The sequence below is a fragment of the Porites lutea genome, chromosome 6 (assembly GCF_958299795.1).
Source record: "Porites lutea chromosome 6, jaPorLute2.1, whole genome shotgun sequence".
NCBI lineage: Eukaryota > Metazoa > Cnidaria > Anthozoa > Scleractinia > Poritidae > Porites > Porites lutea.
In genome coordinates this window covers 24,525,035-24,543,122 of record NC_133206.1, presented here as the reverse complement: position 1 = coordinate 24,543,122, position 18,088 = coordinate 24,525,035, and the positions used below count along the sequence as shown (strand labels likewise).

Sequence of the window (18,088 nt, the reverse complement as noted above, 5' to 3'; positions counted from 1 at the left end):
GTGTCCTGGGAGAGAACATGGCGAAAGAGAACGAATTACGTAAAGCATTAACGGGTAGCAAGAGGAATAGCAGCATTTTGTCTTTTCTGACATGTAAATAATGCTATGAGAGCTTTTCTGAATTCTGGTATTCTGATTGTGTAAATGATGGGATTGACAAATGAGTTTGTGTAAAATAGAAGCAATAAAGTAAATCGCACACGCATCATTTGCTGGAAAGAAAGGGAGCGCCTACCAGTTAAAATAACAAACGTAAAAATTAGGTACGGTAGCCAAAACAGCAAAGATACAATAGTCATAATGAGTAATGTCACAGTCAGTTTTCTTTGCCTACTGGTTGCACCATGGTGTTGAGGACGCGCTGCACACCAATATCTAACAGCAATGGAGGTGTAAGAAACGCAGATAACAAGTAGGCACAAACAACAGTATGTAAGCCATAAGTACAAGGGAAGTGGCTCTTGTCTTCCAGAGCGCAGAGATACCAACGTCATGGCAGTTGACATAACTGCAGAAAAAACCCAGATGGCTCCAATAGTTACCCAGTAGACCCATTTTTTGATGTTGCGATGCCTGAATGGACGAAACGTGGCATGCATCCGATCTAATGAAATAACTGCAATGCTTGTTAGAGAGGTGAGAGGGAACCACCGGAAGACGAACAACGTGGTGTTTCCTTCCGGAGCAGTATTAGAGCCTACATTTACAATTTGGCAATGGGTGCCCAGTATTTCAAATAGAAAAATACTGGAAATTCCTCCAACAAAGATATCAGCTACGGTCAAGTTAATAACCAAGTACATGGCACGAGTGCGAAGGTTACTGTTCTTTATAAAAATGATGATTGATAGGAGATTCACTGTTACTATGGCAACAGGCTCGGTAAGGAATAAAGCAAACCAATTGATGCACTCGGATGAAGAAAACATCGTGGATCGATTTTCCATTTCCTTCCAGCTTCACTTTAACAGAGCTTTCTTGCTATTGCTCGTCTACCTTTAGAAAAAAATCAATTGAATTTATGAGTAAATTGAAGAAGGAAAGTAAAGAGGATTCTTTTTGTAATCGGGAATGAATTTAATGTGATAATGACGTCATAAATCTTTTGGCAATAGCCCACGTTCGTTATATTAAGATTTCAACATGATTCCGAGGCTTTAGGATCAAAATTGCAAATTTTTGACGATTCCATTGTCTCGCAATTCCCAGAAGAGACTTGAGCAGTGTAAGAAAACCAAACCAAACATAGAAAAATGACCAGAAAGCCTCGGAGTCATGTTAGAATTTCACTTTATCAAAAGTAGGGCTATTATCCGAATTTCAGCCGTTCTTTTGGTATCTTTTTCTGGAGATGCTCTTTGCTACGCATACTTTCGGTTCTGACTCTCTGCTGTGCCATTTTTTGTTGTTGTTGTTTTTTTTTTTGCAATTCGTAAGGCTACTTTCACGAAAACAGCGATTAAATGTACTATACAATTTAAATGTCATGCTCAATGAGAACTATATTTATCATCCATAAATTTATTAAACTAAAGCAAAATATAACAAAGGTATACACTATAGTAATATAAGCAAACCATGTAAAAACAAATAAAATAAAATAAATAAATAAACACATTTGAAAATGTCAACCCGAGAAGCCACAACACATATCAGAAATGCTTAGCTGGGAGGTCCACTTATCTCTGTGTTTCGTGTGGTTTCCAATTACGAACGCAATTTTTCTTTCATATTGTTTCTAGCAAGGTAGATGTAATAGTATCGTGCAATAAGAAGATAATGATTTGAGGGGGAAAGCATGTTGATTTGGGTTTATAGCCCTAAAGAATTTCTGTAGCACCTTTTGTTATGTTTTCAGAACGTGTGAAGTTCGGCCAATTTAAGACATCATTCAGGGAAAGCTTTTCACGGCAGGACAGTCATGTAAACGATTATTGGTATGTAGTTTCAATAGGAAATTTGCAGTCCTCACATTGAGGCTGGAAAGTCTTTATGTTAATTTTCAAAAGGTCTTATTAGTAGCAATAATATTGTGCATGAGCGTAAACTGGAATTCAACTGAACTTGTCAGCTTGTTCTCAGTGGTAACTATGAACGGAAGTTCATTCATGGCGCTAGGATTCAATTGTTGTTCCTTTTAATAGGCAGAATACAAAGGAACTTTTCGCCGCCAACCCGTCGAAACACGCAAGCGAGCTTGGCGGAGACTTTATCAACGGTTATTCTTTTGTAGCCTTTTGGTTATATCCTAAAATGGCGTTTTGGTAATGTCTCGGAATCGCTGCTAGAAGGCCAGCGAAGTCGAGAAAGGTACAACGAATTTCATCCATGGCTACTTTTGAAGTTTTCGAAGGAGAAAAAGGTCCAGGAGTTTTTTCAATCTTTAAATGCATTTGCTTGCCCATAATAAATAATGTTGACTTTTCACCTGTCTTAATAAAACAGTTGTTCTAAAGTGTCAACCAAGTTTGGTCGACAAAAATGCGATATAGATCGTGAAAAGTTCTATTTTGTTAAAAAGATAAACATGACACTTTTGCAAACTTCAAAAGCATGGTAGCCTCGAAGGTTATCCGGGCTTCTTGCGTGATACAACTTGAAAAGTGAATGACCATAAGAGCGAAAGAAACTTAACGGGGTTTTTGCTAGATTTCTACAGCGATGTCAGTGAACTGGACAAAATCTTTTGCCATTATGCGAACTGATAATCGTCATGATTTCAGTTACATGTAGTGTATCATGCAGGCGTGGATAAAGCATCGCATGTATAATAAACGCTATCACTGATAAGCGCGTAAAATTCCTCAAACGTGCTTTATTCTAGAATGTTTTTCGTGTATGTGAGAGGTATAACTTCAAATATATAAACAGATCCAAACGCACAAATGTTATCTGGTGTTTATTTGTGTCTTTCTAACTTCGAAAAAAGCTCCAAAGTTCATTCATTTGCCGAATTCAAATAACCGTGCTTTTGACACAATCATCTTGTTTGTCTTGTTGGAGCTAAGGTGCTACACGTGATTGCCATTTGCCCATATGACTTAAAAAAAAACGCAGAAATGCAGACCTACGACGGAAAACGCTCAATGAAAAGGTCACCATAGAGTACTACAGGATACCCAAATACCAAACGGATCCCAAGATTATGTGTTGCGTTTTCCTAACGCCGAACACACACACACACACACACACACACACACAAAAACAAAGGTTGGACTTTAGCTTAGGATTTCGTCTCGAGCTTGTTTGGTGTCAAGTCCTTAAGGATCGTTTGAGTAGAGATTACATTGAGAACAATTCTTCGACCTTTTTCTTGATGCCGTTACAAAAATTGGGACAACACTCTTGCTTTAAAATTACCCTGAAGAGAGGTATTGGCTGACAGGGATCTGAGAAGCAAAAATATTTGAATCTTAGCCATTAACCTCAGCCCTCGTTCACCTGCTGGTAAGCGTAAAAAGCAACTGCACCTTGTAGAAGTTTAGAGCCAATGGTCAATGCTAACAGGCCAGCTGTGGGAGGACGCATGGCGGCAAGAGTGCAGGGGGTTCCGTGCAATGAAACCTACATACATGTATACAAAAATTATCCATCGAGCTTCATAAAAGACATCACGACTAACCTTATTTAATGTAGTGACCGTTTTGAGCCAAAGGCAAGGCTGAACTATTAAGGCTAGGATGAATGCACAAGACGTGTTAGATTTGACAGTTATGTTTGCCAATAAGGAGGCGGCAGCTGACATACATTTGTTTTTTCATCGTTTGTGTCATTCGAGTATTTGTTCAGACGTAAAAAATCCAGCTGTAGAGTAAACAGGGTAAATTCTATTTATTCGAAAAAATAGACCGATTTAGCGCACTTGATTTCGATGATATAGAAAGCACTCAAACCCCTTTTAAAATACCCGTGCGTAAAAAAGTCAATGAAAAGAAAGGAAACAAGCTTATCCTGCTAGAAAATAATGGAAATTTTACGCAGATGACCAGGCCCGGTTCCTCGAAAGATGGTTAAGTTTAATCCAGGATTAAGCCAAATTTTAAACAAGGTTTTCTTGTCTAACAGCATGTAACTCGAGCTGGTGTTTAGATGGCTCCACAATCAAAAATTCGACGTTGTTTATTTACAAGAAACTTACTCTTCCAAAAGTGTCGAAGAAATATGAAATACTGAATGAAATCTTATGGAACAACCGCTTTATTAGGATCAACGATTATTCAGTATACTACAAAGCATGGCATGTAGCGGGTGTTGAAAAAATTGGAGATCTTTTCAACGGCAATACCTTTCTATCTCACCAAGACTTCTGCTCTTATTTTGGTCTTAAAACTAATTTTCTTACCTACTACGGTTTATGCAAAGCAATTCCTCCTGACTGGATTAAAATAATGAAAGGTAAATTACAACCGCCTTCGAATAAATCCATAAGTATGGATAGAATTCCCGTTGAGAAGCTTTCTTCTAAACTTGCTACCAACTTTTTTGTTGAAAGGAAATTTGTTCCTGCCACCGCCAAAAAAAGACTCAGAAAAGCTAGTTTACATGAACAGCAAATTTCTCAAATTTACAAGATGCCTTTCAGTGCTACGAAAGACATACAACTCTCAATGTTTCAGTTCAAGATCTTACACCACATCTTACCCACCAACGCTACATTATATATATTCGGAATTAAAGAACATGACCGCTGTCATTTATGCGCTGAAAAGCAAACAATCACACACCTATTTGTGACTTGCCCCAATGCTCAGCTGTTTTGGACACATTTTTCAGTTTGGTGGCGCGAAAAAAACAACATTGAGATCTCGCTTTCTGAAGCACAAACACTTTATGGCATTACAGACACCGTGCCTCAGTGTCTTGGTTTAAACCTCTGCTTGATAATTGCAAAATACTATATTTACACCGCGTCTAAAAATGAGGAAGATTATTTTTTCGATGCTTTTTTGTCTATCCTTAAAAATAAAATACAAATTGAAACTACCAAAGCTAAGGTGCAAGTCAAGCTGTAAAAATAGTTTTCTTGATTCTGGCTAATTTCCCTTGTTTTTTGGCTTTTTTGTTTTGTTTGTTTGTTTGTTATTTATTTATTTATTTATTTATTTTTTGTCCTTTTTAGCGTATTTACTCTTCGTTAATAGATAGTAAGTTAGTAATTAGTTGTTTTAGAATTCCTTTTTCATTATTTTGTAACAGACTCCAACTCATCGGCTCCTGTTTTGTAAGCATTATCTTGTAAGTTAATATTATGTAAGTAAGTAGTATTTAACTTAGCAAGCTATATGTAAGTAGGTATTAAAGCTTTATGTAACTAAGTAAGTACTATGTAAGTAAGTCAGCATTATGTTTGTAAAAACAATAAAAATTAAAAAAAAAAATGTAACTCGAGATTACGAAATACTGTTGTGCCTTTACTTCAAAAAAAAGAAATGATAACCCAAATTGTTACTCTAAGCAATGCATAGGAAGGTAAATATAAAAGGGATAAAAAATTTTACTCCTGGATTAGCGCTAATTGGCCTTTCAGGAACCGGACCCAGATCTCTTCGTTTGTTATTATAGACCATCATCATCATCATTAATATTATTATCATTATCATCATCATCATCATCATCATTATTATTATTATTAGTTTATTACACCCTAAGTTCTCACACGATCACAAAGTTGTTAATGGAAAGCGATTTTCAAATAACACGTACTCAGTTAAAACAATCAATAATATTTTACCGCAAGTAAAATTAATTGACCCAAGAATATATCGAGTCTATTTATAATCGGGCCGTTTCACGAGATTAAAAAAAATAACGACATTTTAAGCCGTCTTTGTCACTTCTCATGGTGGGCAAAGAAATAGTTTACGTGGTCAATTTTCACATCGACGGAAAAAAAACGAGGATCCGTAATTTACAGTACGGACCGAAAAAACGAGGGTAATAAGATGTTTATTATATGGCTTCTCCCTGTTTAGGGGACCGGAAACAAGTTCACTGAGGACGCGCGATTTGACAATCATTTGACAGGCGTCAAGAAAGAAAGTTTTTATTGGCTCACGAAAACAATAGCGCACAACAAAGGGTTTCCGAGAAAGTGAAAACAAATTTGCCACGTTGAAAAAGTTTATTTGGTCAAAACTAAGCTAAGAGCGCTGTAAGTTTTAACTCTTCAATGCAACGCTAAAGTATTCTGGAAACCGAGCACTGTGTCTGTCTCGAAGTCGTTCCTATCATTCCTCCGTTCGTCCTTGTTTAAAAATAACAATGAAAAAGGCAAAGGAGCTTTTCAAGGTAAGTTTGTTGTCGTTGTCGAAGGATTCACTCGTTAATTTTTTTGGGAAGCCTCTCTAATTTCTGCCAGTTCATTCTCATCCCTTGCAACACAAACGCAGCGACAAATAGTTCCAAAGTAAGGATTACACAACTCTAGATCTCCAACAGCTCAAAAGAAAGGGAGTGAGCACGTAGTTTGTTCCATAACTAGATTTCCAACGTCCGGGCACTCCGGCGGACTTTAAAGTTGGGCACTCGACAGGAATCATGCTAGTTTTTGAAAACACTTTTTGTATAGTGTGAAGTCGCGAATCGAGCTCAATAAACGGTTACATTATCACTCTTAGTTCCGTTCATAGTCCTCCTACTAGTTCGTTCACCACTGTCCTATATGCAAATCAAGTCCCTCTTTTCTTAGAGTGTTAACACTCATTTCGCATCTAATTATCCTACATTAAGTCCCGACACTACATCTTCCCCCCCCCCCCACTTTTTCTAGTGTGGCTCAAAGTCCCTGTAAATAGTGTTCCAAGTAGACGTTTTTGCACGCGCTGGTTCTTGGCCCGCTTACTGCAGCATCGTCTGGCTGCTGTTGATGTCCCTCCGGTTCCGTCGCTCCTAGGGATATCCGTGGACCATCTGACTCGTTACGTGGACCGCCAATTATCATCTCACTGGATGCGCCGAGGTTGTCGGGTTGCAAACGCAAATCTTCCCTGGCTCCTGTTTCAGTTTCTTCCGCACTGGATGTATCCAGACCTTCTTGGTCCAAATCCACAGATACGTGCTCATCCTCCCTCGCGTGTTTACAGTGGGATGAATTCCGGGATTTAATCTCCCTACCCCTTTTCACGGTGGTCATACTTCCTTTCACGCCTATTACTGAGAAGGGTCGCGGGTCAAATGATTGGGTGAGAACATCTGCTTTGCTCTGCTTCAAAAGAACTTGGTCTCCAACCACTATAAGGCTTTCCCAGGCGTTCCGCCTCTTGTCTGCGTACTCTTTCATCTGCTTCTTTTTAGCCGCGTCTCTTTGTCTGATTGGGTCGTATGGAATTTCTCCTGCGAGTACGATCCTTTCCGGTAGCTTCCTCCGTAGCTCTCTGCCGAACATGAGCATATCAGGGCTTTCCTTTGTCGCTGGGTGGGTGCGTAGCGCGATAGCCGTTAACCGTTCTTTGCACTCCCTCCCGAATAGCTTTTCCTTCAAGTTTAGAAGTTCTCGCACTCTTCTTGAGGGTTTACATGAAACGCTCCACGTCACCATTAGCTTCAGCCCACCCAGGGGTGACGTTTGGGCGTCTGAACCCTTGTTCCTGATCCATTAAACGGGGGCTCATTATCCGTTTTTTATCTCTTCGGGGATTCCGTACTTGTTGAACACGCGCGTAAATAGGGGAATGACGTAATCAGCAGAAGTACTTGATGTAAACTCAACGACCGGATACCTGGCATACTGGTCCCAAAAGACCAAAGCCATGTCTTTGTTTCGTAATGGCCCCGCGAAATCTACACTGACCTTTTTCCACGAACCCCTTGGCAAATCTGTCATCTGTAGAGGCTCTCTGGTGTGACAGGGCTTGGTAGATTGGCAAGCGAGGTATTTCCCTACATGCTTTTCGACCATTGTGTCCATACCAGGAAATCACACATAGGCACGGAGTAACTGCTTTGTACGAACAATCCCTTGGTGGCCTTCGTGAGTAATCTTAACCATGGCTTCCCTGAGAGTCTGAGGCACCACGATGCGTTCACCGCGGAGAATGAGCCCACAAACTACGGCCAGTTCGTTGAAAACGTTAGAGTACTTTCTCAAGTCTGTGTCTTTTATGGTCTATACTCTTCTCTTCTACACACTTAATCAATTTCTGTAATTCCCTGTCATTTCCCGTTGACACGATTATTTCTTCCTTGCTTATCGCCTTTGGAATATCATTTTCAATTACTAAATTCACGTAATGCATGACATCTTTAGTCGTGCCCAGTTCCCTCTTGCCACTCTGCTCGAGAGGAAGGGGGTACCTTGATGTGTAGTCTGAGATGTTGGTCTTCCCTGGACTGTATTCTACCTTAAACTCATAATCGAGCATTCGCACAGTCATTCTCTGCAACTGTATAGACGTTGCATGCCTCGGGTTATTAAAAATGACCTCCAAAGGGCTTGTGATCAGTGACAACTATGAATGGCTTGGCATACAGGAAGAAGTGAAACTTTCTACACGCGAAATCAGCGGCCAGTGTCTCCAGCTCGTTCTGGGAATATCTCCGCTCGGCGTCTGACAGCGCCCTGCTCTCATACTGTACCACTCCCCAATGGTCTTCGTTCGGACTGCGCTGGACTAACGTCGCCGAGATCCCAAGCGGACAGCCATCAACATTTACTTCATGATCAGAGGCAGGATCAAAGTACCGTAAAACTGTATCAGCGCTTAGAGCATTCTTCAAAGCTTCGAATGCTTGCTGGTGTTTCTCTTCCCACTTAAAAACGTCGGCTCTAACCAGTGCCCTCAGAACATCGGTTTGTGGGGCGTAACTCTCCATGAACCTTGCATTGTACTGGACGGTGCACGTACAGAAACGAATTCAGTTCTTTAGCGTTGCGTGGGGGCTCAGCCTGTTTAATGGCCTCTACCTTCATGGGATCAGGGGAGGCCCCTTCTTTCGAGAACACCATTTCAAATACAGGCACTTATCCTTAATGAATTCGCATTTATCTTTGCTGAAGGTGATTTCTTTCTCTCTAGCTCTCTTAAGCAACTTCTCTAAACTCTTATCATGTTCCTTTTGGTTCCTGCCGAATACAAGGATATCATCACTGATGTTGATACATTCCACTATGTCTCGGGTTATTTCTTTGCTGACGGTTTCCTGGAATATCTCCCCAGCGGATCTCGTACCAAACTTGAGTCTCTTGTACCTGTAGAGACCTACATGTGTCGCTAAAGTGGTGATGTTGCGGCTATTCTCCTTCAGTTCCTGTTGGTGGTACCTATGGTTCATATCAAGATGAGAAAATACTGTGGCCCCATTGAGCTCATTGATGTTATCATCAAGTGTAGGCATGACAGTGTGGGTTCGTGGAATGGCTTCATTTGCTTCCCTCATATCCACATTCAACCGTATTTCATTGCTGGACCGCTTCGGCGTTATAACTACAAGGGACACCCAACTGGTAGGCTTCTCTACCCTGTCAATTATGTCGTCAGCCTCGAGTTTCTCCAATTCTTCTTCCAGCTTGGGTCTTAGACTGAATGGTATTCTCCTGTGGGCCTGTGCAACCGGTACGGGGTCAACGTGCAAATCTACCTTCACTCCTTTCATCTTTCCGATACCGTGAAACCAAGAGTGCGTGAAACAGATCAGCGTACTCTTGTAACAGATTGCTTGTGATTGTTTCCTCACTTTGGACCGTATTTGCCACCTTAACAAGACCAAGATCCTCAGTGGTCTGGAAACCTATCAAGGGCTCATGATCAGTGTTCGTATGTCCCTTTATAACATGAAACGTGGCAGGGGCGATTCTAGTGTTCGACTCAACAATGGCCTCAAATATTCCCTTGACCTTCAGTGGCGTTCGATTGGTATGCACGCAAAACGCTCGATGACCTTCTCAATATCACTTTATCGGCCAGTAACCTCTTGAAAGTTATCTCGTCCATTACATTTACCGTGGCCCCTGTATCCACCAGCACTTGAAATTCACGATTTTCCACTGTCACACTGCTCACGGGCCTCCGGCCCTGATTTTGTTTGACTGCCCCAACTTTCTAAATACCGCAAAGGGATTCCTCATCGCTACTATCCGAGTCCTTTTCAACTGCTTTCAGCACACCCCTGTCTTCTTTTCCTTTCATCCTACAACATTTGGCGAAATGATTCATTTTGTTACACGTCAAGCATTTCTTTCCTTGGGCGGGACATTTCATCCTTCCTCCAGCGTGCGGAAAAGTTCCACCACAAGAAAAACACACCTTTCCAGCCGTTTCGCTTTGCGCCTGTTGTTCGAGCGTATATAACTTCTCCTTTGGATTGATGTCAGTTCCATGGCTTTGTCGGTCTATTTCAATTCTTTCCGCTTGCTTATCCGACATTTCCTGGGCTCTTGCGAAATCCAGGGCCTCCCTTAGGGTATGAGGTTTGCTAAGCAACTGTCGTCTGACCCGTCTCGATTTTCCTTTCTCTATCAACATCAGCTGAATTTCAACATCACGCCAGTCCGTCGGAAAATCGCATGGACCCGCTGCTTGTTTTAGGCGTGTAGCGAAGTCATCGTATGACTCCTCTTTCTCTTGAGTTAGCTGCCGAAATTGGTATATGTTGAATAGGTGATGTTTTCTTGGTTCAAAATATTCCATGAGTTTCTCAGCGGAGGTTTCGAAATCTTCACAGGTGTCTTCTAGGGTGTCAAAAATGTCTTGTACGTGTACTTTTGGTCCTGCACAATGTAAAAATAAAGCTCTTTTCCTTGCTTTATCCTTTATGTCCAGTGCCAACGCATAAACCTTGAATCTTTCCACGTATTTTCTGAAGCGCGAACCCACCGAAGTTGGATCCATGTCGGGGTCGAATATTCCGTAATTCAGGATTGTATCGAAACCAGCCATTTTCAAAGAAATAGAGAAACTCCTCGTCGCCAATATGAAGTCGCAAATCGAGCTCAATAAACGGTTACATTATACGCTCTTAGTTCCGTTCATAGTCCTCCTACTAGTCTGTTCACCACTGTCCTATATGCAAATCAAGTCCCTCTTTTCTTAGAGTGTTAACGCTCATTTCGCATCTACTTATCCTACATTAAGTCCCTTGAGACCCGACACTACGTATAGTACCAAAAAATGCTACATACCTGAAAACGTTAAATTAAGAAAGGCGACTCACTTATCGGCGCCCTCACAGAAAGCCCCTTTGCTCGACGTTTCCACAGAATTTCTCTCTCCAGTCACAATTGAACCGAAGCTCTCACCTATTCGCTTAATGTATCTAATCACTCTCCGCCTTTAATTTCGCAAGGTTTCAAATAACATAATTGAGGACTAAATTCCCTAAGGCTCAAAAAAGAGTAATAAAAGAGTTTCCTAGAAGTCGGCACCAGAAGCCATTATTGATGACGTCATCGAGTGTCCAGAAATGGTTATGGCCCGGAATGGCTATATTCGCAGGATAAACTGCTAACTAAAAACGTGCCGAAGTGCTCTCCTTTTTGAAGAATATCTGGTACAATGTCTGCTTAACATCCCGCCTGTACTTTTCGTAGCACGAGAGTTGGTGGGATGAGTGAGATCACAAAAAGGAGAGATGAAAGACGTTCTCCTTGAAATATTCTACTTCTGACATGAATTTCGCCAAGAGCTTCACCTTCAGCAGTTATACTGTCTGCCACTGGTGTTTTGGATCAAAACCACCAAATTCTGAGCTATGCCAATCATCCTCATACATTCAAGTATCCATGAGTAATGTTTTTTTTTTATATATGATCAAGTAATCCAAGCCATTCCGAGTCTGTTCTTCCTCATTTTACAGTTATTGTTACTAGTAATAGTTGACACTACAGCTGCCCTCGCTCTGTATATAATCGGTCAACATAGAGGAGAAGTGTGACGTCACGTTACCATGGTAGCAAAATGTTTGGATCACAACAAAAGGAAGCTTAAGCAACAACGACGGCGACGGCAACGGAAAGGGCAAAGAAAGCAATAAGTTTATATCAGTAAAACAAAAAGTTTGCACTTGCATCACGCTTTTTTGCACATTCTTTAGCAATCGTTGCACGATTGCGACATGAAACTTCCTAACTTCACTCGCCCACTTTACGGAGAAGGTGAACACAGTACAAAAAGGTTCTTGTTCTTTTTCTAAACTCAGATACGGTCCTTTCGGATTCAATCCAGAAAATTTCGCCAACATTTGTCAAATTAAATGAAACTGAATATGATCGATGAAGTTTGAAACAGGGCGAATTTACTTTTTAAGTGAATTTTTTTCGGTTTGTTGTCATCCAAAAGTTTTGCTACCATGGCAACGTGACGTAACGACTTCTCCTCTCTATAGTATTCTTGGTCGTTGGGTAGCTCTTTGAAATATATCGATTCATAATGAAGATTTTCGCATTTTCTGAAACTTTATAGAAGGACATGTCTGAGCAGGGAGTAAGTCTGCACCGGCAGAATTTCTGTAATCGTCCATCCTTCTGTGGGTGATAAGCTAGCCGTTGATTCACTCGTCTTACTTGTTTGTGGCCATGGACTGAGTTTTATTCCCTCAAAGACAGAGAAAGAGTGTCTGGCAAATTGTTTTCAATCAAAGATTTGTCAGTCAACCTCTCCAAGTGTTTATATATACACAATTACACACACCTTATTACTACTTCATCTGCGCTTAACGGGTGCCTTTTGGTCCATAACATTCAAAACAGCTGCTACACAGAATGTGAACGTGATAATACGTAACGCAAGAGAGTATCGAAGTATGACTGTACAGTAAATGTCACAATATGTACCTAGGCGGTCCCTTCGGGTTTTTCTGTTTTACGTTATCCTAACCATCTCTTACTTGCGGGCGCGAACAATAGAAACGTCATCATTACCCAACGATTCCGTGCGGACCCTGTTCAAGCAAATAAAGATGTTTTTCTGGCACACTGACTGTATATTTCAACTGTAAGTACTATTCTTAATATACGCGCGAGCTACTAGTCTAGAGTGTCTCCTCGGGATTTTGCCTTCTGGGCGGAATCCCTGCGGGGCAATTATTAAACATACTGAAAGACCTTTCTAAATTATTATTATTATTGCAACGCTGTGTTCCGCTAAAAATCGTCCTTGCATATCGTCCAGTATCCTGTTCCAGAGGTTCAAATAGTAGAGCGTGGCGGTCAGTGGGGAGCGAGTTAAACTGTACACCGTGAAAACGAGGGGGGAACGACGGGGGGGGGGGGGTGAGAGCGAGGTTCCCTCCCCCTTTCCCCCTCTAGTCTCCCCTCGTTTTTTTTTTCTTCGTGAATTTTTCTCCCGCGCTCTCCTATCTAAACGCCTGGAACAAGCTAATCGTCCAGTCTAACAACACCTTAAAGCATGCAGCAAGCGACAAGAGCAGGAAGAATGTATAGGGAAAAATTCTTTTCCAAGCCTACTACTGTGATCGAACTTCATTAATTTTTTTTCTTTTGCTGTGCTGTTTTCACTTCATACGGATTCAGGTGTTTTGGCAGATTTTTCCTTTTTCTTAATTACCCAGTCTTTTCCTAAAGAGGTAAATGGTTAGCCTCCTAACCAGACGTACTTAGAGCGTCGTCACGCATTACTGCACTTTTCAAAAACACGTGAACTCTGAAGTTCAAAAGCCAACTGACGTTCGCATTTTTCGCTGTCGCGAATCATATTAGCGGACCCCTTAGGAAACAGAAATTTGCTTTACTTTTTTTAGTAACTAGACGTCGTGTTAGTAGAAATCTGACTTTATCACAATGGGTGCAATGTTTTCAATTAGCTAGCTCAATGTCCGTTTTTTATGTTTAATAACAACTTTATTTGTAATAATCAATACAACAAGGCTGCCATCAGGGAGGAACTGAATAGTAGTATCCCGTATAGTGGAATTGACCCCGGAGTAATCGATCGATAAAAATCGGTAAATCTGATTTGATTGATATCATTGTAACGATCAATCAGTAGAAATCGATGACACACTCGTTTCGTTTATCGATTTATTTGATTTTGACCGATTTCATCGACTTACATCGGAAGATACATCTGTTCATCAAAAAATGAAAACTGAATTCAAGCAAACAACAAATTTATTGACAATTGAGTTGCAATTAAGAGTCAAAGGACCAAACATTTATTATTGGTCACTGTCTGTAGGCGCTTTTTGACAGGTTTTCAGGATTTAGATCTCCCACCCTTTCAAAACAGTCGGTGTAGTTCGGGGTGTTGACCGTTTAACTGCTTTCCGTATTAACCGGGTTAATTTTAGAGAAAATATGTGAACTTTTCGTCGGGACAAAGGAATCTATCTTTCCGTTATATATGGTTTTTCTCGGAGCGGGGTTCACTACATAATGGAATTTATGATGTTAACAAAAGGTGAGAAAATGCTAACACGAAACTGTCACTTCTGTAAACAACTGATACTTCAAGAAATTCTGTTATGATCTTTGCATGCTGTCAGTTCAGAGTCAATTACTATTAACAGTCACCGAACCATGAAACGACTTGCGTGTTTATAAAATGCTCCATTTAGAAGTACTTACAAGTTTTATTTCTGTTGTAGCTTTTCTGGCTTTCTTTTAGCATTGTAACGAAAATTAATTAATTCAAAGCGTCTCTGTTCTGAGACAAAAATATTTGAGAACGATTATCTCAGCTATTAGTGTAAAAAGTAATTTCATAATTCCTTTATCGACTTTTAGTTTGTGTTATTGCTCTTAAATCTCGGGCTGCAGACTTGTGACGTCGAAGAATTTCTGCCAAACATGTTCTGAACTTCGGTGAAACGAAAGGTTGAAGATAATGCATCACAAAAAGCTCTCAGTGTGTGTCACCGCGTCTTGTAGCTGACTAAGAATTCTATTAACGAAACTAAGACAATGAAATTGTTGTTTGAAACCATTCATAGTTTTGATAATGAAAAAGTGATATATAAATTATACAGGTTGAACTGTACCCACCTCGAGATCTATGATGTTATCCGTGGTACGTCTGACCTTTGCTCTAACTACAAAACCATCAGCTACAGAAAACAACTGCGAAAATGCGAGAAAATGATGATCAGTGAAGCCAAAGACACATCGACGCACTTTCATACTTCATATCATTGATCTCAGTCCACTTGTGACAGTATATACGCAAATTCCTGTGATTTTTAATCCTATTGGCCACTAAACAACCTACATACGCATGAGGGATGTCACAGACCAAAGACAAGAACAATGGAATTTATGAGGTCATTTGCTCAAGCACTTCTGTAAACTGTTCAATTCTCTGGAAAATTTAGCCAAAATCGATTTACGAGAATAACTGAAAAAGGCATAACGTTGAATTATACGCAAAAAATCATACTGGTTTGACCCTTAAAATAGAAAAAAAAAATGAAGAAATTGAAAATTTTGAAACTGGCGCCTGATTTTCAGTCGATTTCAGCATTTTTCCTTTTTCCAACCATTAGGCGCTAGCTATCAGCCACCAACAAAACAGAGGAAAAATTATGTTTAGAGGAAACGTTATTGAATTCTCCAATTATCGGGTTATTTTTATTGACTTGGGTATTTTTCTAGCACTGAATTAAAGAGCACGATATTTTAAGTACAGTCGACTTCCGGTAACTCGAACCTCCCACTAACTCGAAAAAATTTTCATTTCCCTTCAGATCATTTTCAGTAAAATTTTACCCTCGACAACTCGAACTCCCGATAACTCGAACTTTTTTCTATTTCCCTAGAAGGTTCGAATTATTGGGAGGCGACTGTGGTGTTGACATCTACACTCTCGACATACGAATAATTAACGAAATAACGATGTATTGTTTCAGACTGAGTTAAAATTACACTCACTCTGATGCTGTGTACAACTACTGCTAAACATGTATACACCCATACTGGGGGGGGGGGGGGAGAGACGAGGTCTGGGACCGAGAAACGATGTTCTTACAACTTGCACAGCGGTCACCCTGCGTGGTGGTCAGCGGATAATTGCACTTTTTCCCGCAGTAAATATTTTTAGACTTTCAGAAGCAAGAAGCGAACCGGTAGAGGAAATCAAAAATGCTTCAAAAATTGAAAAAAATAATATCATGCATCTTTGTTTTTCTTGCATATCGTATTTTTCTTTCGGTACTGAAATTGCGGGGGAAATTAAAACGCAGCCGTGTTTAATAGATCTTAACCAACAACAACGCGCTCCCCATCGATTTATAAGTTGCATCGTTTTTGCAGAGCAGTGATAACCTGATGCTGATAAAAATTACTGGAGAAAGTGTCAAATTTATCGCAAGCAAGTATATTCAGAGAGCTTTATAAATATGAGTTTGCAGCTCTACATATCATAACTGAATAAACATCCACACTTCATAACATTTCACTTCGTTTATTACGATCAGTCAACACCTTGAATCCAACGTTAAAATTCAAAACGATCCTAATAAACAAATCACAACTACTTCTGAAAGCTCTGTACCTTGAAGCGACTTTAATTTTCCTAAGGTTTGTAGCAAAACACTGCTCGATAGCTCAACTCTTCGGCGATTCTTATCAGCTATACGGAGCTACATTTTGCATATTCCAAACTCTGCGGAGGGAAATTGTTTAACAGAAAAAAAAAACCACAGACTATGTCTGAAAAGCGACATAAAATTAATAAAATTGCGAATTACCAATTGTTTGTTTAATTGTTTCTTCTCAAGACCGTTGATTTATGGTTTCTGACGTAATGCGCATGATCAGTACACAAATCCGCTGGCAAGAACCTTGCTGATCGCTTTGCAAGTTGTGAGAACATCGTTTGGAATTCATTTAAGAGAATGTACGGGAAGTAGAAATGTAGAAATGCTGATTAAAATGTTAGTTAGTAACTATGACTTTGAGGTCTTATTATTTCTGCTATCCAACACTCTTACATATATCACACACACACACACAAAAATTATATTATCTCTCTGAAGTTCTTACACATAAGATCTAAATTTTTACTCACACGATTGAAATATGATAGACCAAGAATCACTACGTGAAGGTGCTTCCACTAAACCTTTATAATTATTCAGTTTTCATTTTATCTATTAATTAATTTATTTGTGTTTCTTTTATTATTGTTTTCTAAAAGCTTTTTTCATTTAAAACATGTTACCTTTATATAGTGACAATCGAACTTTGATAAATAAATAATACAACCCATTGAACTAGTATTTTCCAATTATTAACGGAAACGGGAAGGAATAACAGTATTTTGTCTTTTCTGACATGAAAATAATGCTATGAGAGCTTTTCTGAATTCTGGTATTCTAATTCTATAGATAATGGGATTAACAAACGAGTTTGCGTAAAATAGAAGTAATAAAAAAAATCGCACACGCATCATTTGCTGGAAAGAAAAAGAGTGCCTACCAGTTAAAATAAAAAATCTAAAAATTAGGTACGGTAGCCACAACAGCAAAGATACAATAGTCATGATGAGTAATGTCACAGTCAGTTTTCTTGGTCCACTGGTCGCACCATGGTGTTGGGGACGTGCTGCACACCAATATCTAACAGCAATGGAGGTGTAAGAAACGCAGATAACAAGTAGGCACAAACAACAGTATGAGAGCCACAAGTACAAGGGAAGTGGCACCTGCATACCGAAGCGGAGATATACTAACGTGATGACAGTTGACATAACTGCAGCAAAAACCCAGATGGCTCCAATAGTTACCCAGTAGACCCATTTTTTGATGTTGCGATGCCTGAATGGACGAAACGTGGCATGCATCCGATCTAATGAAATAACTGCAATGCTTGTTAGAGAGGTGAGAGGGAACCACCGGAAGACGAACAACGTGGTGTTTCCTTCCGGAGCAGTATTAGAGCCTACATTTACAATTTGGCAATGGGGGCCCAGTATCTCAAATAGGAAAATACTGGAAATTCCTCCAACAAAGATATCAGCAACAGTCAAGTTAATAACCAAGTACATGGCACGAGTACGAAGGTTATTGCTCTTTATAAAAAGGATAATTGATAGGAGATTCACTGTTACTGTGGCAACAGACTCGGTAAGGAATAATGCAAACCATGTGTTGCACTCGGATGAAAAAAACATCGTGGATTGGTTTTCCATCTCCTTCCTCA

At 39.9% G+C, this 18,088-nt stretch overlaps 1 protein-coding gene across 2 annotated transcripts in view; it reads right to left on the bottom strand.

The window, feature by feature from the left end:
• The window catches only part of LOC140941349 (melanocyte-stimulating hormone receptor-like), a 15,344-nt gene extending 259 nt beyond the window's left edge, over positions 1-15,085 (bottom strand). The window contains exons 1-2 of one of the 2 annotated variants that reach the window (XM_073390331.1): positions 14,936-15,085; positions 1-996 (exon numbers count right to left, since the gene is read on the bottom strand). The exon at positions 1-996 is cut by the window's left edge and continues 259 nt beyond it. In XM_073390331.1, coding sequence (XP_073246432.1) covers positions 48-947 — 900 coding nt within the window. In that variant the 5' untranslated portion in view covers positions 948-996; positions 14,936-15,085 and the 3' untranslated portion in view covers positions 1-47. Of the gene's footprint in view, positions 997-3,622; positions 3,730-14,935 lie in introns of those variants that run through there. The other variant, XM_073390332.1, reaches the window with a different exon arrangement.
• Positions 15,086-18,088: the final 3,003 nt, after the last annotated feature.